This window comes from Buteo buteo, chromosome 5, assembly GCF_964188355.1.
Source record: "Buteo buteo chromosome 5, bButBut1.hap1.1, whole genome shotgun sequence".
NCBI lineage: Eukaryota > Metazoa > Chordata > Aves > Accipitriformes > Accipitridae > Buteo > Buteo buteo.
Genome location: NC_134175.1, coordinates 34829545 through 34856454, shown reverse-complemented (window position 1 = coordinate 34856454; position 26910 = coordinate 34829545). Strand labels below are relative to the sequence as shown.

Genomic DNA, 26910 nt, shown 5'->3' with positions numbered 1-26910 from the left:
TTTCCCCCTCTGGCTTCATCTTACATGATTTCTTTTTCAACTAAAGATAATTCAAAGTTCAGATAGTTCTTTTCTGAGAATTATTATGGAGAAAATGTGACAAAACAAAATATTGAGTTTGTTTTATCATTCCAAACAAACCACTCTAAGATCTCAGTGACACTACAGTATTAGAATAAAATGAAATGGAGTGCAAAGAGGCACAAGTGATATACACATGAAAAGTCAACAGAAAAGAAGCTTGAAAAAATTTATTTAAGGCTATCATTTAATATCCTTAAAGCTTAGCCTTTTTATAACAAAGGTTTTAAGAGGGATATTCACTTCTCAGGCATTTGTAACTGCCAGCCCCTTACAAATAACACATATAATTGGTGATTGAATCCTTTGTGTGTAGAAGTCAACTTTTTAGAAAAATAATTTTATCATTAAATATAAATGGAGTTACTTCAGTCCTAATAAATGGAAAATATGAAGATATGGAACTTTCATAGTCTTAAAGCTGTTAAGATAACCATCCCTTAGACAATAAGTTTTCCATATATAAACCTTTGGCAACACTATAGTACAATTATTTCCTGGCATGCAAGGTGACATAGCTTTGTTACACCCAATGTAAATGACAGAATACAGATTTCAGAATCTCTTAATAACTGGCAGTTGATGCAATGAAGATCTTCATTTATCCCATTTTTATTCTGCATTTTTACTGGTATTCTCCCAAAAGGTCCCTGTAAAAGAAAGCAGCAGCAATTAGGACATATTATAAATCTCCCAAGATTTATGAAATATGTGTGGAACGTATTTTTTCTGTTTAAGAGTTAGCAGATGTTAGTTCCACAGACCCCTCAATGCCTCTGTCTAATAACAGATTGAAAACAATTATTCCTAAAGGAAAAGGTTTTTAATAGTTTCTAATAGATTGTTTGTTTCAAAACTGAACTACAAACACAAAAATATTAAAATGTTAATAAAAACTGTACTTTACCTATAGCTTCTAAATTTTTTGAGACAATGTTTTTTTTCAGATTTCCAAGATCAACTAGTCATTTTGGGTGCTTCAGTAGTCAAAAGACTAGAAGTAATTCATTTTTACAGAGTGGACATCCAACATTTTAAAAAATCTGACCACTCACATGAGCCTTGATTTGGCATTTTATTATTTTTGAAACGCTTTGTTAATGTTTACAAATAATTCTTAAATATTAACCTGCTCACAGAGCTCAGGTAGAAAATGTTGCAATTCCAACAGGATTTGCCTATATACAGGCAAGCTAAAGCAGGGTTCTTAAATAGTTAGCTATCAGGAGCTCAGATTACAGTACCCTATTGCCTAATGACAAGCCACAATTTAAGGCACTGTTTTACATCACGGTCTTGAAAGAAATAATCAAATTGGTGTAATTTTACCAATAAAAATTTCTTATCTTATAATGCCCATGCAAAGGAAAGTTTTATTTTTCAATAATTTAATATAACCTCACTTCTGGTAACCTTCAGTAACAAAACTCCCCTCAATTTAAATAGGAAACTATTAAATAGGTTTACCACTGATACAAAATACAAATTATATTTGGAATGAGTTCTGTTTAGTGTCTTATCATTGTTCAGTACTGTCTGTAATAAAGTTTGTAACACAGTTAGAGAGATGTCAATAGTTAAGAGAAAAATTAGCAATATTTTCCCTATGTGTGACAAATACATTTATAACTCCAGTATATTAAGAATAACACAATAAAAATTCAGGCACCTTTGAGTAACTTTTGTGTTAATCAGCCATTTTAGGAACTCTTTGGCAGCCATGTCATCAAGGACTTTGTTGATATCACTTGTGAAAGTGCCATCTGCATGTCTTCGGCCCATTTCTTCAGCTACAAGAGCTTTTTCTGGGAAACTTTAAAGGGAAGAAATTATCAAACAATTTGCAGATCAAAATAAACAAACTGTTTAAAAGGGCCTCATTACAGGATTCTAATACACTGCACATTTCCAGTGATTTTAAGCAGTTAAGCGTTGAGCATGATGTTATGGCTCAGTACAGTTCGATGTATATCAGAATATCTTTTGAGGCATTATTTTAACAACAGAATAAAACATGGAAGTCTCCCTTTACCAGATGAGGACTGTTACTTCACGTGAGTCTAAATTCCTTTCTAGCATTTTTTGGAAAAGCCATACAAGCAAAAACATATCTCAGTCTGTAATGTCTGTGCCAAGTAGACTAGACATCAATGAAACTCAAAGTAGATTTACTAAGAATTGCTATTTAAGAAATATCACTACTAAAACATAGTCAAATTTTCATACGTTTTTTCTGTTTTAATTGGACTTACACCCTAGTTATATACTTACAATTAGATTGCATAAGTATTTAGATATTAAGAACAGCAACTTTTGGGGGGGCTTAGAATAACTCAATTACAACACCTGTATAAAATCTATGTGCTTGTTTTCTGTACAATAGCATTTTATATTTGGAATCAGATCCTCATTCTTGCTCTATCATTTTTTGACCATTCGAATACCATTATGCCAAGGGCCTGGTTTAGAAACCTTTCCTCTCTTGTTTCCTCCCATCAAAACCAGGACGATTTTAATGAATTCCTTTAAGGTGGGCTGACACAGAAGCATGCTGTGCTCTGGGATCAATGACAGGCAGACTGGTTCTTTTCATGCAATAATTTCAGGGAAGGCTATATATAAGTTCGACCACAAGTAATACTAAATATTGGAAAGCAGAAGGGTAGTCTGCATTTAATTATCCATCTAGGTTTCTAAGCTTAGCTCATCACACCTAGGTTGTAATCTCTGTCTCTTACAGATACTGAAATACCCTATTTCTGCTCATGAAAATAAAAAATGACAGAAAAACAACTGCAAATCTGAACATCACTATGAAGTGGCAACAGCCTTTCCCTTCTCTATATAGCTGACCTCATTTATTTAACTCTGTTTTTTCAGGCAATTGTCATTATTTACAAAATTTACTTTTACCTATTTAGTCTTCCTTGACTACAACACACAATCTTGTCTTACAGATTATATTTTATTGTTATTGTTATTTATTATTTTTATATAGTGTGAGAGACTTACATAGTACTTTACAGCTGGTAGCATATATAATCAGAGGATGAACTGAAATCCCTGCCCCGAAGAGCTTACAGTCTAAAGGCATAAATAAGTACAGAACAGTTAAAAGGTGTGGAGTGGCATGTGCATTGTGTAGCCCCTACACATGCAGAGTTGGAAATATGATGAGATAGAAGGTGACTGCAGAGACTGAAGGTAAGGCCTTTCTAAGTGTAAGACTCTCATAAAAAAAGATGTAAAGTCATGAGTGAATAGATGAAGTGAATAGGCTTGAGAAATCTGCAATGAGTATGTGGAGAACATGATATTAATGGAAAAAATCAGAGACATAGGTAGGTCAAAACAGTGGAGCACGGTGTGCAGGAAACTGTGAACAATAGCAAAAGAAGTAGAGGTGTCTTAAAAAGGAAAATAAGTCACAGTTGTAGGAAATTGTCGTTATTTTGGCAGCAGCAACTTGGGGAGACTCTGGGGGCATGGGAAGAGGCAAAGAGGTCATCAGTTACTGCTGGGAAAGATCACCAGCACAGAGAGTACAGCTGATGACATTGGTACAAATTTAATCTTGGAAATATTGCAGAAGAAAAGATTGACTGTGAAAAGGAAAAAAAGAGAAAGTAATTTAAGATGACACTGACTTGAATCATTTCAATGATAGTTAAGGAGACTGTAAGCAATGTTATGTGAAGGGGGAAAGGTGGTAGAGGAATGCTTGGTTTAGTTTTAAATATATTCAGCTTAAATATAACTTGACCTTTTAGAGTGTAACAGCATAGTGAACAGGTTTGTTTTAATCTGTATTTGAACTTAATAATTTAAAGTGGTAGTCTAACACCCACAGAATATCTTCTATTACAAAAGAAAAACATGAAGTACAGCAAGAATGATCAAAAACACATCAAGGTTTCATCAGAGTTGATTTCTAACCTCAAAAGCAAGGCAAAATTTAATAATAGGAATGGATGGATTCTTACTCTCTTCTTCCTCGTCCGTTCACTAACCAAGCAATGAACTCTTTGGCAGCTTGACCTTCCAAATAGGAGGTGATATCACTGGTGTAGGTGCCTTCAGCATGTCTCTCGAATTCAGCATGACGTTTGGAGATCGCATTGCTGAAAGAAGAGCAATACTCTAGAAGCAGGCTGCATAATGACTTAATTTTTTTTCAACCTTTATTGATTTCTATTTCCCACCCACCAGACTAGCATTTCCTATTAGGGAGAGGGGTTTTTTTGCTTCTCAAATTACCCTTGATATTTTTTTCTTGATATCTTTCAGTTCTGAAGGCATTGTCTGTGCTATGCAATACAGTTTTGTGCAGAGATGCCTGAACTAGTTCTGAACAAATCAAATCAGGTGCTGAAAGCAAATATAGCTGCATTGGAATGGTCTGCTAGATTAATCAATTAGCTATGATCAACAAACTGTATTGTATTCTACAGACATATTTCTTGTTACCTCTTGTGTTAACCTAAAAATTTCCATTAAGCCACTCCTCCTACATTCATCTTCTTTATTTCTTAGCCAAACTGTTCAGACTTAATTCCTTTTGAATTTACATTTTGAATTGTTTTGTGAACACCCTTTTAATCATCATTCTGATCAAGTGATAATCTTGGAACAATTTCAAGCCTGGTCATCTTCTCAGCCTAATAGAGAAAGACGATTTCCTTCTCCCTCCCTATACCTTATTGCGCTTCTTTCTCTGATATAGCACAAAATTATGTCACAGTGCCCCTTAGTAAGGCAAGCTGCACTGAGAAGTAGACATATTATGGAAAATTTTCCACAAACAAGTTCCCTAGCATTTCTATTTCAGAATTTGCTAATTTCCACCCAATTTTCAGGGCTTCTAGCTCTTTCTATTATTTTTTATCTTCTTGGGATTTCACCATTCCTCCTAATTTAGTACCATCTGCACTCTTCATCAGCATGCTAACTAAAGTTGTTTGGAACATTATGATGAAACATTAATTTTGTTGAGATATGCTGTTTCATTGAAGCAGAAACTTTATTACAGATTTGTTACTGATATTGACTGTGTTTTGAATGGAAGGATCTTCGTGATCCGGGCTATCCTCTTTGAAATTTCTGACAAAAAGAAGAACGAATATAGGTATGTCAATCTGTTTTGCAAAAACACTGGGGTTTTGTTTTATTTGTTTCAAATTTCCAACTTCCCAACCCCGTCCCAAAAACATTGTCAAGAAACAAAATTCCGGCCTCCAGCAGGTCTTGTGCTCTCCTTTCCTGTAATGAGTGGTTTATGTAACATGGGACTGAGTGCTTAGGGCTGAGCATTGTATCATGTTTTATCAGCTCTCTGCAAATTGGTGCCTGGCCATTTTCCTTTCATTAGTCTTCTCACTGGTTTTCTTTTCCTCAACATAATAGTTTTTTTTTTTTCTTCAGCCTTTTCCTATACCAAGTTTTTCTTTTTATCTTATTCTCTACTCTCCTTTATTACTTGGAATGTCCTTTCCTGAAATCTATTCTCATCCTGTTGCATTCCTTGAAGCCATTGCACACAGCTATCGAACACAGGTACAGGAGTAAATAACATAGAGGCATTTCCTCTTTCCTTGTGAAAAGTAGGTGCGAGATAATTTCTTTTGATAGGTATTTTTTGGGTTATGGTAACATTGTAAAGAATACTAGTTTTCTTTCTTGTTTAACATAAAATGAGCTCAAACTGGTTTTGAGTAACAAGTTGTGGCAACTAGAATACCTTGAGAGCTGGTCCAGGATTTTGTCATTTTCTTTGTCCTCCTGTCCTTGTTGGCTGCAGTGGAATTCCACAGTCATTAGATCATTATTGCCAGTACATTGCAGAGCATGCATAAACTGATAAGACTTTATTGGTTATTATTTAAATATTATGATAAACAACCATGACCGATAGATGAATATTGCAAATAATTTTGGGCTTATAAATTTAAGTTAATACAATATCTGGAAATAATTACTTTAAAGACTTCCATAGGGATTTAAAAGCATTAATATAAGAGATTTTTGAATTCTGTGGAAATACCTTCTCTAGAACACAGGGCATAGACTTACATGCTTTTACATTATTCTTGCTCTCAGCTTGGTAGCTTGTATTTAATCAAAGCTTGTATTTTCAAAAAACATGCCAACTCATGCCTTAACATTATACTTGTGATACCAGTAAAGTATCCAGTGGTCAACAAAACTTAAACCTTAGCTCCCTTTTCACAAATGAAACTTCAAGATTAGAGTACCCATAGATAGGAAAGTTTTATTAAGGCCCAATGGCCCAGATGTTCAAATTGTATTTATATATCTTATTCCTATTGAACTTAATTCATTCACTGAAACAATCTGTCCCAAAGAAGCTGAGATAGTCTTTTTAGATGGCATATCAGCTAATACACTGATACTACACTTGATTTATCCAAATACTTTTGACTGATTTTGCATATATTCCCCATTTTTAATAACATATTAATTGTGTGTATCTATTATAAATTATATATTATTAAATTATATGAATATATATATTATTAAATTATATATAATTTTTCCTTAAGTACTTTACTTATTGGAGGGTTATGCATGGTCTGTGATGGGAAGCTGAAATTAAGAAACTGAATTCAGCTAGATTTTTGGCTGTTTCTGTATGTGGAGATCTATAGCAATGTGACCAAAATGCTTACCCATTTCTTTTAGTGCTCATTAACCATTGCACAAAGTCCTGAGCTCGTCTAGTGTCCAAGTACTTGCTGTAATCACTGGTGAATGTGCCTTGTGAGTGACGTTTCACTTCATTCAGCTGTCTAGATTCATCTAATGGTTCAGACTGGGAAGCTTTGAATGATCTGTGAAAAGTTTATAACTTGTTAATTGGCAGTGGTTATAGTACATTCTACAGGTGCATTGACTTTTCTTTTAAAAATACTGTTTTAGACTCTCACAAAGTAAAAGCAAGTGGCATATTGATCACTAGCTGCCTAGTAAAATGAATCAACATAACGGATTGGATACTGCACAATTACAAGGTCTTCTTAGGTAACTAAAGCAGCTATTTGTAATACCAAAAACTTCTATGCTATCCTTTGCAATATGAAAACCTTTTGCCAATTCCAATGGTAGATTAAGTACTGTGTAATAGTATACAAAAAAACTATCTTTAAGTCACAGTATGTTTTGCTTCAAACTATAAGAAAACAAAGTTCATGCCAAATGTTTCTAGAAGTTTGATCTAACGAATTTACCTTGATTTCTCCTCTGTATCCTGAAGAGGATTTTGCCAGCTGCCTTGAACTATCATTAAAAGAAGCCCAGCAATAAAATAAACACTTTTCATTTTCATTGCCTGTCAAAACAGAAATATGGCAACAAAGAAAAATGTAATCATCTTTACATATGTCTGAATCAATTACATTGAAAAGAGACATCCTTAATGCTGATCTAAACTTGATGATATTGAGAACCTGTGAGGACAAGGTCCATGTCCAGTGGATGGAAACTGTAGTGCCTTGGGTAGGCATTCAAAAGGCATAGTCTTTTCTATAGACTTTTCTAGTCTTTAGGCTCTAGTCTCTATTCTAGAATGCAAGGTGAGCTGAGAGCAACTGCATCCTCACTTTCTTCAGTAATACGAAGATAAAGGTCTGTATCTCCTTTGTTCTGTGTACTGCTGATGGCAAACATTAGATCTGTTTATACAATATTGTTTTATTGCAAAACTAGGGTATTGGTGTGACTTTTATTTTTTCCAGCTCATTCACTAGACAAAAGATAAAGCAAATCTGTCAAGAATACTGTCACATTAGCACCTCTCCATTCTTTCCTTCTGGCCCTCCACCCTCCTTTTAAATTTTTTTTTTTTTTAAATAACAGACATTGCAGCAGTAGGCCTCTGGACTTAATGATGACTTATGAATAGGTGTGACACCTTAGGAAAAAACCAACCACCAAACCACACACTGGCATGTGTTCAATTAATGACATGATATGTCAAGTTTTGCTTGTTGCACTATTGACATGATACTTTATTTCAGCTTAAGGGCTTCCATTATGGGACTATATGGGATATACAAGATGTGGGGTATATAGTTCATATTAATGGTAAACCAAAGCAGAAAACATTGTCTCCCAGATGTAATTCTTACTGTTACAGGTCATTCTGTTGGCTTCAACCATGTAACAGAAATGGCTACATTATTACATGTGTCTTCATCACACACACTGGAATAACTTCGACCAGTCTCACTGACTTTAATGTGAGATTACTCAATGTAAACTAGAGTATTACAGTCTGTACAAATACTTTGGTGATCCACAGCCAATCTGTGATTCCCTTACTTGCATTAATGACTGGTTTACTTATGCAAGTAGTACAGTTCTAACTTTTAGTGAATAGTTACCAATGGGAATAAGGCATTCTCTAATCCCCTAATTATGTGTGCTACAATTTTCATTATTTACTGTAGTAGTATTAGTCTATTGACACGTGATCCCCTATAGGACAAACTCTGCTGAACAAAGAAATGCTATTCACTTTAGGCTCACAAAACTCTATGCAAAAGGGACTATGAGCAGCTAATGGCTAATAGACTCAAAAGTGCTTTGCATAAACAGGAAATGAGAGGAAATCTACTTACAAAATCAACTAGTATATATTGTTTATTTGTAATTATTTTGGATCACTTTAATTTATGGAATGAATGTATAGAAAAGGAAAAGATTTTAAAATTTGGTTATGTACTTTTGACCTTGACAAAAAATTGAGCATGCCATTCATTCAATGGCTGAATGCTCGTTTGTTCTAACTTTAAATTTAATCAGTGTGGATCACAATTTTAATCTGCTGTAAAGCAACAGAAGTTGCAATGAGTTCACATCAGCAAAATGTCACTGGAAATAATTTCATCATGTACTTGAACTGATATTTGTGTATTTGAAAGACCTCTTCTGTCATCCATGACACTTTCCTATGGAGGTTTATGTTACAGTCTGAAAAACAAGGGGAGATAGGAAAGATGAGTGCATTGAAGTAAAGTGGTAGCTGGCAAGGTAAGACCCAGGAAAAACCACCCTCTCCACTAATAATCTCCACCAAACTCCTCTGGCTCTAATGGAGGAGTTATTTATTGAAATTCAATAATTTATAAAATAAGGCAGTCTCAGTGAAAACATATCTATTCTCTATTTTAATGCCTTGTCACAGTAGGCTGAATTTAAATATACTATGGCCTGGAGGAAGCCATAAGAAAGTTATGAAGGAATGATGTGTAGAGAAGGTGCAGATTACTCTGTCTTGAGATTTAGAGTTGGCTCTGCACTAAGCAGTGCGAATGGGGGATGGGTGGGGCTATATGAACATCTCTGAAAAAGTAAACTTCTGCATCAAAAAACTTACTGCTGTAAGACTTCTATTCTGCGCCAGTAGTCTGCCCAGTTTCAGAGCAGATTTTTTATGAAATCTCTTTCTTCCTTTTATTATAAAATAACTTATAGTTGGAGACGCAAAGCTTGACTGTTGGCAGGAATTTACTTATCGTTAAGAAGAATGTATTGCTTCTGGTACTTTGTAAGGCCTAATTTTTAAGAAAATCTTGATGAATAATATAAATATTTTACTAGAATACCTCAGTGTCAGTATCAAAATATTTAAGGCAATCAAAGTCTTAATCAAATCTTAATCAAAACCATGAAAAGAAATGGAATATAAGATTTTCTGGTGGATTGTACTATTAAGCAATGGAGTCAATTTCCTTCTCTCCACCAGAAGCCACTGTCAGTGTTGCTCATTTTTTCATCAGCATGTATGGAGACTCTTTTCTGCCTTCTGTATGTCCTGATATATGACATTTGATTTCTACACTTGCACATTTTCTGCTATAGTACCAATAAATACCGTGGTGGCCATGTAGTCAGTCCTATTGTAACCCTAACTATAGTATTGAACTTTACACTGTTTCATTTGGAGCTGTAATTTCGTGGTGCAACACTGACATCCAATGCTTATCTCAAAGAATGCACAATTTCACATTTCATAGGCTGGAACAAAAACTCTGCCTATTCTTTGGGAGATGACTCTGCTGTGGACAAAAAAATGGCTTGATTGTAATGTAGTGACCCCCATGCTAGCTGGTACAACTGTAAATGAGTTAACCTAGACACCGAATAAAGTCTGGCTATTGCACCATACATAAGTAAATTTGCCCTGCTTAATGGTATGCTAGCAGTTTGGTATACTTTTACTTAACCTGAAAAACTAAAGAAAAATAGTTTACAGCTGCCTGTAGCTTTGTTAAACCATGATACAGATTAGACATAAACCTAAAGCACTGAGGTGGAATGAAAGAAATAGTCTAGTCATTAATGCAGCCTCCTTATAGCAATATCAGATACCAAAAGCTATTCTTTTGTATAAAACTTTTATGAAAAAAACAAATTCAAAGCCTCCTGTAGTCAGTAAACAGATTTTTGATGATTTCAATATATCTTGGGTCTAACTCTTATGCGTCAGTCCTATAGAGCTTTCAGATGTGAACAGTCCCACTGGCTACTTTATGCCTTAAGAATATGTTTAAAGTTAAATGCAGTTTTACCTTCTTTCTAAGTTTTTCAGAATCAAAATCTGGGGACATTACTAAAAAGAAAGATGCATAAATGCAGTTTTTTGAAATGAATACAAATTTCAAGTAAGAGAATCCTTATTAATAAAATAAGTACTTTCAAAAGCTATTGAACTTCTGTCCAACATGTTCTTTTAAAAATTAGAATCAATTTTGTCTGTTCAACATTTAGTACTTCCTATTGGTAACCCAAACCAGCAACAGCAGTTTTCAACAAGTTAAAGAAGCTACAGTTTTTAAAGAAGAAATTTCTATTTTATCCTTGGGAACACAAACTTGTTTTGTAAAGAAAAAGAGATGATCAGCAAAATAATATTTGTTTAGTTTATTCCTGCTAATCAATTAATTTCCCAATCAGAAGAAAGGTTTTATTTGCTCTAAGTTATTAAGGTCACCAGTAGATACTGCTAAAATCTGTGCAATCTTATTGTCAAGGTGCAGGAAAATTAAGGCTAATCTTACACAAAATATTTTTGTTCATATGCATAATAGACTAATGGAAATGTTTTAATTTCTTTCTGATTGGAGATGAAAAATTAACACATCTTACTTTGAACCACCAGAAAGTATGTTAGAAATATGTCTCTCAAATCTTGATCGGAAACTTACTGGAATATTATTTCTTTGATCAACATGTTTTTGCTAGTTTTTCCAATATATATTACTGCAGAGGTCTTTTGTACCTATGTGCAATTTTAACTAGCTTAATTTCATTGAGTTTTCAAAAAAGAATCTTTCAAAGGTCTGATTTGTATCTCCAGTTTAAAAATACAAATTATGCAGTTACAATAGTTAAGGGAATATTTTCCTATGAAAAGGCATGAATGAATAATACAGATTTCTATTGACATGAAACTGTTTGCAAATAGCATTTATTTCTAATAATAAATATATTACTTTTTCAGGTAGATGTACTTTATATCTAATTTACCTACCACGCTGTAATGCCTGGTGGAAAATTCTGTAAAATATAATGGTTCTAGTCTAAGGAAATCCATAGTAGGATGGAAGACTAAATTAAATTTTATACAATAATCACAATAACTATTGAAAGGCTTTAATTTTCACTTTTGTGCTATGTAATTTCCTTTTCAGATCTTACAGTGATATGAAAAAAATAGTTGCTTGGACAAAATAATCTAAAGGTAGGGCAGTGGAGTGGCAATCTGTAGGGTGATGGAGTGACAATCTGCCTTGGACAGCTTTAAATCAGTGTCTATATAAACCCACTTAATTTGTTTGCATTCTGCTAATTTAATCCCCATTGATTCTTAATTAGGCAGTATCTATAAGGAGTGAATATTTCAAAAATCACATTCATTAAATATCTCTAGAGAAGATACTAAAGGAGATAAAAATACAAAAATCAGTAATTATGTATCTCACATTTAAATGCTTTCTACAATGCATGACTTTCATGTTCTCATGGCTAATCTTCCTTCTCTCAATTGCTTCTGCAACCCAAACAGTTGATTTCCCTTTTTCAGATCATTCTCTGTTGAACTAATTCAATACATTAAAAGATTTAAATGATGATGTCATTAACTGCAGACATGGGTGAGTACAACCACAGAAGAAAACACCAATTTGCCGCACCTCTATTGCAAACTTTGGGCAATACAATTCAGACAATGCACTCAGTTTTCTCAAACAAATTGTACTGGTAGTTCATATAAATCTTACCTTTTTATACTTTGAAGTGATATGTAGCAGTTGTAGAAAGACCTGCTACTCTCTCTTCTGGAACTATGGCAAGCCTTGAGGATCCTGAGATCTGCCTAGCTGCCTCTTTTGCACAGACTTATATATATACTGTTCAGCTCTAGTAAGCATTACGAGAGTGCATCATTGCTGACAGTTTCCTTATTCAACTTAAAAAAAAAAGTCATCATATTTGCTATTCATTTCATTTGATAATTTTACAAGCAATTTCACACATTCATTCTGCTTACTTTATGACATCAATGCTAACATGGATTTGCAAAAGGAGTGAGGTAGCAATGTCCAAAGAAGTAAATATCAAACAGAAGGGCATTAGGATGACAAAGAGTGGGCTAAAGGTGCCTGGGATTAAGGCAGCAATTTCTCCAAATTCTGATTTGCCACATTTAACATTTAGAATCCTGGTCTTGTTGACATCAATAACATCAACTTCACCTATCAATTTTAAATCAAGGTTTATAAATTTAATACACTGTTAACAATAACTAACATGACTTCCCCAAAGCCGTGAACGATTCTTCAAGTAATCTTGTGCCAATATAATGAATGTGGAGAGATGTGAAGTGCTGCAGTGATGGCTACCCACTACGAAAAGCCTAGCACAGGTCAAATTTAACAAAAATATTTGATTACCTTAGTTGTAAAATGCTAACTTTGTAAATTCTTTTCTATGAAAATTCATACTTACGGGAGAACTGTATGGCAAACATTCATTATAAATTGAGTTTCACACTGTGGCCTACAGATTTAGGCAAGATAAGACTTTTGGTCATGTCTCCATTCCCTACAAAGAAAAAAAATCCAAAATCCAAACCAGATTTGAGCTTTGTAGCTGTGTATGTTCTATGCAACTATTGTCAAGGTCCTAAACCATCCAGTAACAGGGGCAATTTCATAGCTGTGGTGAGGCAGCATTGCCAAAGAAGACTATGTTAAGCCATCTGGTGACTACAGGTAGGAGAGATTGACAGAAAGTTTGTCAATGGCCCTGGCAGCTGAAAAAATCTGCCAGTCAGGAATATGGGTCTTTTATCCTCCTATGAAGCAACAAGTGAGATATCCCCCTCCAAGAAAGTTCCGAAGTTTTCCTTTATGGACTTCTTCATACGTCATGATAATCCTTTGTAAAATGCAAAAGGGCACAAAAATGAAATGTGATTATTACATATGTAAGGTGCCAGGCAGTCCAGGAGACACATTAAATATGAAGGACTCCACCTTGAGTTTCAGTTCTGCTCAGTAGAGGGAAGGGTCTGGAATCTCAGTGGACATCTCACTCAACATTAACGACAGCCTGTGCTCCAGTCTGGAGTGGCCCATGGTCTAATTTGTGGTACAGAGCATACACATTACAGCAAACTCTCTTATTTCCCCTAACAATACTCCATGAAGCCAGCAAAGAATTTTCTTCAGTGAGTTTATTTTCTGCTGGCTGACCACAACCAGATTGGTATAGCCCATATGATACAATTGAGGCAGTGTATAAACTTAATAACCCTAGTGTTACAGTGGCAAACAAAATTTAATGGATCCTTCCTAGACTTCTATCCTAAATACATTGCTGTGGTACCACAGTATGGGTTTAGGGAAACATTAAGTCTCACTACATAGTCCACATAATCAATTTTAAATATATTTTTGGTGTTAGTATAATTTTTCTCTGCTCTTGGATCCATCTACTGAGAGTCATGGTCCATTTTTGTCATTTTTAGCTACAATGCAAGTGTCTACTAATGGTGCTACTGAAAACTTAAGAGCACAGCTTCTGTCCCTCTCGTCATTGCCTTCTGTTTGTACCTTCAGTCATTTCTGAGAGCCTTATTTTGCCTTTTTGTTATTCTCCTTTTTAATTACTACTTCTTTTCCCATCTTTTCCACATGTTCTCTTCCCCATGTCCTCTTTCTTCCTCCTCCTAATTGTATTTTTCACATCCATTCAAAGGCATGGATTCCCAGTCATTGATTGGCATAGGATATACAAACTTTCATACATATGTATCAAACTTGGCTTTTCAGATTTTTTTTTGTTTGAAATGACCGGAATTACCATCTCCATATACCAACCTTCTCTAGGCAAACAACTGTGTAACATCTAAGACATGGTACCAAAGGAGCCAAAATAAGTCAGGAAACAATTATACCCCAAACCTACTTATTTTCATGAAGTGCTGATTTCATTGAGATACTTTGTCATCTTTATCTCAGAATTATTTTAAAATCTACTTTCTACTTAAACTTTATGAGCATTATAAAGGGGATGCAAAATCACAGTTTAAATGTAAGTCCAGCACTAGAGCATTAGAAGGTACTCTCCATGAAGTTGGTCAACTCTGCAGCTCTTGCGGGAGAAGGCAGGCTGCCCAGCCCTGCAGTACCCCGACAGGACAGCAGATGGTGATCAAAGGGCCGTTTAGACCTTTTTTACACCAGGATGACACATACACAGTTGTTGAAATGGATTGCTACAGACAATTATCTCACTGCATGTTGAGTTAAAGATACATAGTTTTCTAAACAGGCAATACAGAATGTAAGACAATATCATCTCCTCCAGGAAACAGGCAGTTTTTTTCTTTTGTTTAGCTCTGTTTGTTTTTTTGTGTCAGATAAAGTTCCTTGTTTACAGTAGGATGATTTCAGAAAAAAATATATGAGATGGAGCAGCTCAGTGCACCTGGCTGGGCAGGTTGTTACACAGGCTATATCATCTAGCAGGTCATCTAGCATCTAGAAGGTGACTGATTATTTGTTTTTCAAGTGATATACAGACAATAAAAAGTACAGGAAAGAAGTGAACTGCCATCAAGAACCATGCAACCTACAGTTGCTATAACTTACTCTATAGTAATATATATTTCAAGAGCACAGCTAACGAGTTACCAAACAGAAGTAGAAAATTGTAATGAATGTATGAAACATGCATATATACTCAGTTTTTTTCCTCTCACATTGTAAAATACAATAGTTAGATGGCACCTTTTGGCAAAAGTCAAGGGCAATCTCACTCTCCTCTATATTATAGTTCACATATGAGACAGTACTTCTACTGAGGCAGACTAAGAGACAGAACCTGAAAGTGACCTGCCTTCAGGAAAGTTTCATCTTGATGTTTTTCATGATTCACTTGGAGTAATTAAAATTCTGTATCTTGGGTTCACTGTGTTTGGAGCTGATCAGAGTTTCCTGCACCATCATCTCAGCAACAGGTAATGGCTGCTATTAAGGACAGTGTAGAGCACTCACTGGACAAAAAATCTGTGGGGAAAGTTACAGAAGAGGTAAAATAAGAAGCACAATTCTTACCAGCTGCACACTGAACCTGATGCTCTAGCAGTGACAATTCCAGTTGGCATGGCTTTTTAGAAAAATAGGAGCAATGTATTTGTTATAACTGGCTAGCTTACTCTGAATATCATAATTTTCTGGGAGGTTTCTCTCAAGTCTTTAACTGCTGGTACAAGAAAAAAAAATTTAAAAAGTTTAAATTGTCAGGATTTGAACATTTCAATGAATTAGGAAGTTGCTGACTTTTGAAAGCAAAGAAGTAAAAAAATCCCCAACAAATGCTTTCAAAAAAGTGACACCCCCCCCCCCATTTTTCTATGTATTTCTTCATTACATATTTATTGCTATTATATTATTATATTTTTATCCATTACATATCTAAAGAACATGGGAGGGAGGAGGATGTTTCTTGGTGTATGACTACAGGCCCACACCCTTTTCTTCCTTACATTACACAGAAAGCATTCTCTCCCTAACTTGTCAACCATGAGTTCAGAGGCTGGGCTGTGCAGCCCCTTTTATTTTCCAATCCTTGCTACATGGTAATCAGTTAAAAGAGCCATGCATTCCCCTTCTGAGAATTAGTGCAACATATAGAGGAAGAACACGTGTACACACATACATACATAAAGCATATGCATCATGTTACATACGTACGTGTGTACATACACAAACACACAAATGTGTGCAGATGTATGTATCAGCTCGATGGCTAAGCTTGGGAGAGCAGGAATGGCTTTCTGAAACGGAGGATTAGTTTAGGGTTTCTAAGCCTTTCCACAGCATGGAGCTGCCGAGGATGCCAATGGGTTTGTACCTCAGGAAAAAGAGCTATTGTAACTATGCTGTAGCCCACACTGTCTGCTCACATAAATTGGAATTGCTCTATTTGAAGTCAATGGAGCTGCATCAATTTGCGCAGGCAGAAGATCTGGCCAAGTATGTACTAGTTACTTTACATTCTGAAAAGACAATGTTCATAATTGAAAGTAATACCAAATGCTCTTAGTGAATACTATGAATTATTCAGATTAAATATAGAGCCTTCAAATGACTCTATAAAATGTTCTAAACAGCTGTGCCTTGTAATTGGAACTGACTGGCAAACTGGAAAGTATTGAATGTAGTCTGAATTTTACTTGATATCTGAGTAAAATGAGTATAACACTAACCATATTCTGGAGCCTGGCTGGGGTTATACTTGGTTTTCTATTAGTGCTGTTTTCTCTTCAGGCCTTTTCTTCTTTGCAGCTGCAGTAATCCTAAGTGAAGCAAAGCATGTGGCTCCACATTTGAGGTATGAGGATTACATGTTCATTGGTATGTACAACTCACACAGCACGAATGAGGTAGACGATGAAAATAGGTGGTGAATGAATGGTTTGGAGTGGAACCAGTGGTTTTCTACTATTTATGTACACTTCAGTTCCTAGAATAAAGCAGTTTTTGCTTTGCAGCTCTATTTTCTAAAAGCTAAACAGGATTCATAGTGGAAAATGACTTGTAAACAACTGTATCTGTGGGTCTTTATCAAGGACCTGTCTACTTAATTCAGAACAACTATGTCCCATCTTCAGAGGCTTGTATACCTTGTTTATATGACAAATATTTGAAAACTAATTTTCATTATCTGAAGTGTTATTTTTTGGTATCTGAAGTGTGAGATTCTTATTCAAAAGAGAAAAGAAGAGCAGAAAGGGCTCAGCATTTTCTGAAAAACAGATCCTCTAAAACATCTGAAAGTGAGAAGCAAAACTTGGAAGATATTCATTCATCAGCTTAGAAAATCTTGTCACAAAAGCTATCATTTCTTAGTTTCATAATAAGCTGTGTCCCAGTGTTGGCTCTTACATACCATATTCATATTCCTTAGAAAGGAATGGGGCAAATAACTGTCTAGTGAATGTTTGTGGTGATGCTTGTAACATGGATTGTGATTGCAGACAGCAATGCAGAATGGAAAAAGTTCTCTTTCTAGAGAAGAAAAGGCTCGGGAGGATTTTTCACTGTATATAAATATCTGAAGGGACGGTGTAAAGTAGATGTAGCCAGGCTCTTTTCCGTGGTGCCCAGTGACAGAACAAGAAGCAACAGGCACAAACTGAAACATGGAAGGTTCTGTCTGAACATAAGGAAACACTTTTTACTGTGAGGGTGACCGAGCACTGGCAGAGTAGGCCCAGGGAGGTTGTGGAGCCTCTGTCCTTTTAGACACTCAAAAGCCGTCTGGACATAGTCCACCAGCTGTAGGTGGCCCTGCTTGAACAGGGAGGTGGGACAAGATGACCTCCAGAGTTCCCTTCTAACCCCAACCGTTCTGTGAATCTGTGGTACTGCGATGGTAGGTTTGAAGTGCCCTGCACCATTTCTAATGACTGACTGCAACACTACCTGTTATTAGCACAGGCCAGCAATTTGATGTTGTGGATATTTTTAAGAGGGTTTTTTTGACACTCACAGCATCCTAGGACATTTTCCCTCAGGTCATCAAAATACATGGTTGCCCAATCATAAAGTTTCAGGTTAGACATTATTCCAGCAACTCAGTGTAAATGTCACACTCTGCTGAAGACATATTCCCATTCTTTGGCAAGAACACTGTGTAAGGCAAATAAATTAACAATATGAGAAACAATGAAGCAAAACTGAAAGCAACATGATGCACTTATTTTTTTCATGTTTTCTCCCCACAACTGCTTCCTACAAGCCAAGGTAAAAGGTGGACAGTTTGGAAGATGTGTACTCTGATTGCCTTAGGAAACAGACATAAGGGCAGATGAATAATGAAACAGCTAATGCATCCCTTGGGAAAGAGGTACCTTCTGTTATTTTATGTGACACATTTTCCTGAAATGTCCCTTATTCCAAATACTTCCAGAAGCTTCTGACTACAGACCTGTGTGCAGGGTGTGAACAAAACATTGCATCACTTTATTACTTAAGAATCCACAAAGGGCCAATTTATCTGGTGAAATTTCCAGACCTTATAAGATTTTCAAAAGTATAAGTAAAAATAAAGGTGCAGAAATGTAAAGGGAACTTAACACATTGATATTTATGTGAGATTGATACCATGCTTTTTTAAAAATTGCTCTAGGTTCTCATTGACATATTCAGGTATCTAAAATCTTTAAGCATCTGGGATAAGAGCTTGATTTTTCTCTCTTTGACCACAATCTTGCAATGGTTTCTGTGGTATTGTATCAATATAAGAAATTGAGAGTTAAATCTCAGTAATTTCAGCTGAATTGTATTCCTTATTTGTAAAATAACCACATTACTGAGACTACTGTTGTGTGCAGCAAATGCACACAGGACCATAGAATCAACATCTAATTAGCCCCACTTCATGTCATATTTGCTTAATGTTAACTTTCTTAGAGCTATAATTTTTTCCTTTAACCATTATAGCAGTTGGATTTTAATTACATTACCAACAAAAAGCTCATTAACGTCACGTAATTGGCAGCATTTCCAAAAAAACCTGAACTAATTGAGTATTTTCTGAAGAGTTCCTATCAAAGTGTAATTTAACCATTACAAACAGCTTGGCAACTACATTTACATAAAGATGTGTCTGAGAATGTTCTCATGTGTGGAAAATCAGATTTGATATTGCCATTAACAAAACGAAGGAAGCTGTTACATAGCAAATCACTTCCACATTTTAATGATTTTGGCTAAACACCATGTTTTTGTCAAGAGGGTCAAATGAAACCCCTTGCTTTTCCACAAAGAAGCAGCAACTGATCTCTGACTGAGCATTAGGAAACAGCTTGCTTTGTGGGAAGGCTACTCCACAATCTTTTTCACGTTATTTTGTACTCTCACCGACTAATAGCAGAGATGAGATACTGTGTTAGACAGACCACGGTTCTTATGCAGTAGGGTAGCTCAGAATTTTTTAAACACATGACCAGAGAATCATTTCATCTACAATGGATGTCTTGCCAATTATCTTGTTCATATTCTTATATTATGACAGGACCGATTTAATTACTAATCAAAAGAATACAAGTATTCCAATCATTATTAGCCTCCAGCATTTTTTAAAGAGTCTCCTAAATAGTTTCATGGGAAACAAAGCAAAGAAAGCCTGCATAATCCTTTGATCCTTCCCCTCCAGTCTGGGATGAATGACATTGAGATTAACTTGAATGCTGAGGTGATGATTAGAGATTAAAAACAGGCTAATATGGCTCACATATTCTCAATACAGGGAGAAAAACGACTGAGATAAACCAGCTGTCATGAATGTCCTACTTTCATATTTAAACCTGAAGACTGAGAGTTCTGCAGAATCAAGGTTTCAAATAAGAGTTGAATAAAATTTGAACACAGCATTCAATATTCTCGATAATTATCCAAACTTCAGCTTTAAATATTGTGTGTTCCCATTCCTGCTTGGACTCTTTCCAAGAAATTGGAAATCAGTTTTGAGAAACTGGTTCTTGTTAGGATGTTAATTAGGTACTTGCACTGCTTGCTTTGTCCTTTCCCATTTTACAGTTGTAGTTAACAAATGCAAGCAGATTCCTCTGGCAGTGTGCCTTTGCAGTGGACCACCTATCTTTGGATTACAGAATGTAAACTTAAGCAAGATGGCAATAAATGCACATGGCATTTTACATTCTGATTTTATTTTTTCTATCAAACAAGTGTTAAATGTGCCAAAACATGTATTAGCATAACATTTGCTAATATACAATATCAAACATGGATGTAAACATCAACTTTAAAATTTCAAAGTTCCTGTTATGAATTCACCTGAAAACTATATAACCTGGGCACTGTTGCACATTGCATTCTCCCAGAGATGTATCAGATGTCTTAGCATGCTCTGAATAGCCTACTTATTCTGACAAAGCAAAACATTGTTTGAGGAAGTGGGTCATATGTGTGTAGAGATGTTTGCTGGAAAGGCCTGGAATTCCATGGTTTTGGTCAGTATACCACTGAAAAAGAAAAAAAAAAAAGCCATAAACCCCCTATGTTCTATTTTCAATTCTGCAATAGTTAAACAACACAAGAACTTTATTTTATTACCATATAGAAGAAAGTGGATGCCTCAAGAAAACAGAGAGACTTGCTAATCTTTTTTCATCAGTTTCCAGTATATTCACATTCTTGCTGAAAAAAAGTTTCTAAACCTTCTGTAATCTTCTGTAAGCATTACTGCCTCAATACTGACAAGTCAGTTGTATTAAGTCAGGCAAAAGAGCTTTGAGATGCCCTTAGGATTGAAATGCCCTCAACCTGCTGCATGGCCTTGGCAACAGGGGTCGTAGTCTTGCTTAGGAATACTGGGCTCTAAGCAACAAGCTTTCAGCTAAAAGTTGTGGAATTCTATTCAAAATAACCTGCATTACAACAGGGCCATGAATATTATGAATGTTATACTGCAAATAAAATACACATATGAATTATGCTAACTATTAGAAATAACTGACATTCCCCCATAGCTGAACTAGAATGACTACAACTGCATACAGTATTCCAGGCACTTGAGATATAACCTGGGTTTGTTAAAGATGAGTGAAGGAGGCAAAAAATGTGGAATACACAAAAGGGTCTACAAACCCTAACTATACAAGATCCCTAAGGGATCCCTGTGTGATCCCTTTTTGGGGAGTTCATGGCCCTCGGAAAGTGGACTGTGGCAGAAGGCCAGTACTTTGATAGCAGGCAAATACTTTGGCCATTGGCCCCGAGAAAAAAATGTGCAGAAGCAGAGCATAGCATGTAATTCAGAACTAATTTTCCCCTGTTCATTCCTCATTTATATCTTCTAACCTCTTGCCTATGTGTTTCTCTCTTTGCCTGCACCTGCTACCCCAAGTAAATTTTGCAGAGAACTTGTTTATTTTCTGATCCTTGATATACTACTTGGATAACCTATACCCTTTTTGCTTGTTTTACCTCATGCCTGTGGCACGCATGTCCAGTTCAGGATAGAATCCATCAGAACCAGTGATGGTTTTGGCCCCAGAAGCTAGCTCCTTCATCCTCCTCTCTTTTACTAGCTATCAGCAACTTTTATAAGGAAGCTGGATTCTCATTCCTCTCCCTGGCTCATTTTAAAAGCCTTTAAGTTATTCTTGACAAGAGAGAAATCCTGCTAGCATCCAAAGGGCAACAAGGAAAAAAAAGAGCAGCCAAATCCTTCGAGGAAGAAATTGTTTATGAAGAGCAACAAATGCACTAGCAATTGCCAGATTTTGAAGCATATTCAGTTGAATCAGGTTCTTAAAAACATTGCCAAATGTCAGATAAGCTTATTGATGACGCTATAAGCCACTGATCAAAATGAAAAATAGTGTGTTATTTACCATTGCCTGGAAATCCACCTGTGCATTAACCAGAGCTTTTGCGATTTGTGCTGAGTTCTGAAAATGTACATTATCTGAAAAAGGAAAAAAAGAGATTGGCTATTGAAACGTGTAAATACCACACAGCATAAAGTTATAGTGCATTAAGTTGTGTCCACTAATTATCAAGTAATAGAGTTGACATTACTAAGAATGAGTAAGCATCTTATGTCACATGGAAATCTACTGAAGATCTAAGTACTGACCCCAATCAAAGGCATAGAAAGATGCTTAATGTTTTTCAAACAAAGTGATACTGACTCTCTATTTGTACTGCCATTTGCAAACCTCACCATCTGCTGTTCCATGGATGAGAAGATACTCTACATTTTGGAAATTCTTTGCTCTTGCCATCACAGTTGAATTCTATGAGAGGAAAAATGAACAGTTCAGCAGCTTCAATTTAAACCACTCAGTCACAGAGCTGAAAGGCTTTCATTACCTAGTAGAACAACAATCAAACAGTTGGACTGGCATAATAATGACAGCAGTGACTTCATATCAATCTGAGATTATAATAGAAGCCATATATATTTAGTGCCTTTTCTAAGGGGCAGTTCACAAAAAGCACAGCAATAGCCATGTGTCATTCCTTGAACACTGTAATTCCTGGCTACCCAGACAGCTCTACCATGGCAGTTTGGTATTGAGCATTTCTGTTCTTTGAGTTGGGATGGTACTGAGAACATGATCCAAAATCTTTAACAGGAGTCTTTCCGCTGACTTCTTTGGGCATTAATTCAGGCTTCTCTGTATCCAGAGCTGGTATGTGTGCTGCTAGAAGAAGCTATAGACTTTCTATCAATGTGAAGAAAAGAAGAAAGGCAACCTGTTCCAGGTAGGGGAAGCTGTTCTGACCATTTAGTATGCTTATGATGTTATTATCAGAGAGCTAAATTTGCATGAAGCAGTTTGCGTACCACAGCTAACAGTACCAACCAAAACCTTACCAACATCAACATTTTAACCTCTCTCATGAGTTCTTTCCTAGGCTAATGGTTCACACTGGCAGAACTGTCTGACTAGTCCAAGTGAGAAAATAAGGAACCTTCAATTTAGCATATTTAGGATTGATAAATACAAAACCACAAGTAACTACAGAGATATGAATTTCACAGCAGTAGCTAGGCTGCTACAGGACTTCCACTATGAGAGCTGGTGGGTCATTTTCTTTCTTCACAGTTCTACTTGTCCATGGAAGTGTGATTCAAGTTTAAGGCAGATCAACACAGGAAGAGAATTCTCACCTTGTAGTGCTCAAGATTATCGGACTCTACAGGAAGACCCATAAATCGTTCTGTGTAGATAGATGCTGTGACATTAAGGAAGAAAAAAGCTATAGATAAAGAATGTGCCAATATTTTTCTGCCTCCAGTGACACATAGCAAATTAAATGTTTATTTTAACTTTATCTGTACTGCTTAGTTTCCTCATTATACACCAAATTTAAACATATTTAAAAAAATCAACTATGAAGGTTAATTAATAAATGTCCTCCAAATCATCCTTGCAGAAATAATGGTTTGATACTCATCAGCGGAACGAACAGAAGGTTGTGTGGATAAAGGTAATTAACTGATACTGCTTTATGCTATTGGGTTGAACTCCAGAAGTCAGTTGAACAAGCCAATGAGCCAATAAAGGTGCATGGTGAAAAGATGACACAGATGATTTTTGACACCTTAAAAAGAGAAGCTGAGCAGAATTCCAACCTGGGCATGTGTATGTACAGTAAATATAGATATATATGTTGTCCTTTTCCTGTTGAATGGATATATGCAGCAATTAGGGGGAGCAGGAAATGATACAGGCTTCCACTGAAAAAGTGCTGCAATTGCTGTTCAGGTCTCTGTTCAGTTCCTTTTTCTAACTACAACAAAGACTGTTAACAGATTTGACAAAACAAATGTGAATAACTGAACAGTATCTATCATCAAGAAATCAGTAGGAACAGCTATCTTTGAGCTGCCTGGGTATTTGTAATTTAACTAAGAGCTGTTATGAAAATTTGTGGAAAACTGACGCAGCAGCTGTCACTACCAGAATATTACTTTCTTTATGACCTTGCCTTGAAAAAGAAACTGACACATATTGAGCAGTCAAGCTGCAGTATTATGAGAATTTTATTTATTTAACGGAGTCAGGGCTTTCTGACAAAGAGCTGGGATCTTTCCCTCCCTTAAGAGAGGTGATGGCTATTGTAAGCAGTAAGGAATTAGGATTGTCTACCTTGTTGCCCAGTTTGGCACACTGCATTAGAATAATTTTGTTAAAAAGTAGAAATGAGAATCCTCCCAGGAAAGGAAAATGGCTCAATATACTCATGTTCCCATGGTTTATTATGTATCCTTCACATATGTTACCACCAAGTGCTAAAGATGTGTACCATGTCTCCCATATCAGCCAAGAAGGCTCCTGAAGATATTTTGTAATAAACCAAGTACCAAAAACCCCTAAGTAAGTATCCTATCTTTTATCAAAATCCTTTATCATTCACTGAAAACAGAAAATGTGCAATATCTGTTGTCAACACAGTGTCAAACAACCATATTGGGCTTAAGTTTTCAATAAAATAGACTCTTTCTGAATGGCTGGCATTTCTACAGTATTCTGAGCCAATTCTCCACTCTTTTACCAGTGTAGCTACAACAAGTCCACAGAGGTCAGCAGAGTTGCATTATAATGACTAAGTGGAAGATTCAGCTTGTCAATTACTGATGAAGGAAAAGGAGATAAATTGTGAATTTTAATAAAATGGTCACAGATCTAATGCTTTTAACTATACATTGTCCCCAAATGCAGTTTCCCTTGCCATCTTATAACTGTTTAGCTGTTACTAACTCTGACACAAAATGGAGGTGAGTGTGAGGATTTCAGAGAAAAGATTATGGTCCAGACTCTAATCTGTGCATCTAAAAGAGGGTGGGACAGAATTTAGAAGCTCTAGGGGCCAGTACATCCTCTGACATACTGATACTACTTAGAGACTTAAATATGTAGCATCCTGTCATTTTGCCCCTAACACAGTTCACCCTAATGTTAAAATGATCTGTTTGCAAAGCTTATGACTCATAACCTCCTTCTGTTTCCTTCCTTCCTTAGTGGAGGTACATTTGTCTGTTCTGTTTGGATTTTACAATGTGTTTTTAGCAAGATTCTTTAACTCCCTCCTGAAAATTCAGCTAAAGTAAAGATTGCAATGGTGCAGGTCTAATCTACTCTAACTTAAAAACTTCATTCAATTTTTAATGCTTGGACAATTTTTTATAACTCTTCTTTTATTGAAGGACTTTTGCAAAAATAGTGCTTTATGCCTGCATTCTGGAAATAATTTTGCGATCATGAGTGAAAAATGTATAAAAAAATCTTGATGCCAGTGAAAACATGTAAGAGTATGCTTCCTGCGTCATACAAATGTTTTGCCCTTTGTCTGCAAAACACCATATATACAAGGAATGTCTGTGCTAGCAGGGAAGGAACCTTTCCCATTTAACAAAAAAATTTTCTTATAACCCAGAATACTTAGCAAATAACTGTACGCTAAGTAAATGTGTTCAAAGTGCTAAATTTTGCTCATTGAAAACATGTATGCCATGATTCTTTTCAACACTAAGGTTCCTTTACACCATGCCAAATGCTTAGCAGGTCTGCAAGTAAGTATGAGTATGTGCCTGCTTTATTCACACAGTAAGGCCCTGGGAGTATACTCCTGGAGTTGTTTCCTCTGAACAGTTTGGAGCCTAAGTAAATAGACAAAAAGATGTCACGTAACACAACAACACAGGAGATGTGACTGAGAAACATCTAAAGGAAAAAATATTTAATTAAAAAAAAATTATATCAGACACAACTGGGTCCCTCTCTTTTCCACTGCTTTTGGGAAATAACTTTGCAGTCATCAGAGATACTGATTCCTGACAGAGATCGTCTGCAGCATCTAAAGTTGAAGTGCTCTGTGATTCCATTACTGGCAGAAAAATAATTTCAGCTGTTTCTGAATTCAGTGATACTTTTTAAACAGGATTTTTAGGGACATCACTCCTGAGTATAGCAGTTTATCAGGAGGGCTTTACACACTTACTGTTACAGATGTGCATACGGAATTATCTGGACGTACCTTCTATGTGACAAAGTCTGTTCCAAACTGCCAGTTGCAGTCAGTTTTTTTCAGCAAGGAAAACATTAAACTTAAGGTCTTAAGAGCTTTATGTCTAGGTAATTGCAATGTCTTTAAGTTTCATATTGCCATTCTCCTGCAATGATTTCATTTAGAAAGTCATTAAATGCTACATCTTGCTTTCCAAGTCAGTATTTATGACAAGTTTCCATACCGTAATATTCCCAGCTGGAAACAGGAGCCACAGCCATTCCACATTTAAATACTCCACTGCCAGATCCAAGTGCCAAAGAAGTCACATACCCACCATAGGACTAGGGAGAAATCACAGACAGTTTAAAATTATTGGTGAGGTGTCATTTTGTTTTCTGAATCAAACTCGTATAAATTAATTCCAAAGTAAATATTTTGCTTTGAATACATGGAGGACAGAGCAACAAAAGTTTTTAAATTTCTTTTATTTATTTATTTATTTCAGATGGATCTGATGTGATTTCTTGTGAGAGAGATTAGACAATTTTATTGAATCATTTCTTTTTTTGCTACTTCTTCGATGCTTATCACAGGATACTGCTCTTACTTAGAATGACCAAAAACCTTAAGTTGGTAGGGTCCTTCAAGGTAATCTAGTGCAACCTCTATCTCAAAACAGGGCTAACTTCAGATTTAAATGAGGCCGATAAGAGTCACATCCACATTACACAGCCTCTCTTCTCAATCT

At 35.8% G+C, this 26910-nt stretch overlaps 2 protein-coding genes across 8 annotated transcripts in view; both read right to left on the bottom strand.

Annotated features, from left to right (window-relative positions):
• GCG (glucagon) lies at positions 1-20641 on the bottom strand. 7 transcript variants are annotated; one of them, XM_075028572.1, is made up of 9 exons: positions 20472-20641; positions 18163-18302; positions 15490-15674; positions 7326-7426; positions 6768-6929; positions 5819-5872; positions 4065-4202; positions 1751-1894; positions 1-731 (listed from the first exon to the last, which is right to left on the bottom strand). In XM_075028572.1, exons 4-9 carry the CDS (start codon positions 7421-7423, stop codon positions 707-709), a joined length of 621 nt encoding a protein of 206 aa, XP_074884673.1. In that variant the 5' UTR covers positions 7424-7426; positions 15490-15674; positions 18163-18302; positions 20472-20641; the 3' UTR covers positions 1-706. The 7 variants fall into 7 exon arrangements, with proteins under 7 accessions (XP_074884673.1, XP_074884676.1, XP_074884675.1 ...); XM_075028571.1 differs by having other exon boundaries at positions 2-731; positions 15505-15674; XM_075028575.1 differs by lacking the exons at positions 15490-15674; positions 18163-18302; positions 20472-20641 and adding an exon at positions 15723-15959.
• FAP (fibroblast activation protein alpha) overlaps positions 20325-26910 on the bottom strand; it is a 43209-nt gene continuing 36623 nt past the window's right edge. Inside the window, exons 22-26 of the mRNA XM_075028569.1 lie at positions 26404-26503; positions 23320-23384; positions 22366-22438; positions 22034-22107; positions 20325-20659 (exon numbers count right to left, since the gene is read on the bottom strand). Coding sequence (XP_074884670.1) covers positions 20558-20659; positions 22034-22107; positions 22366-22438; positions 23320-23384; positions 26404-26503 — 414 coding nt within the window. The 3' untranslated portion in view covers positions 20325-20557. The remainder of the gene's footprint in view (positions 20660-22033; positions 22108-22365; positions 22439-23319; positions 23385-26403; positions 26504-26910) is intronic.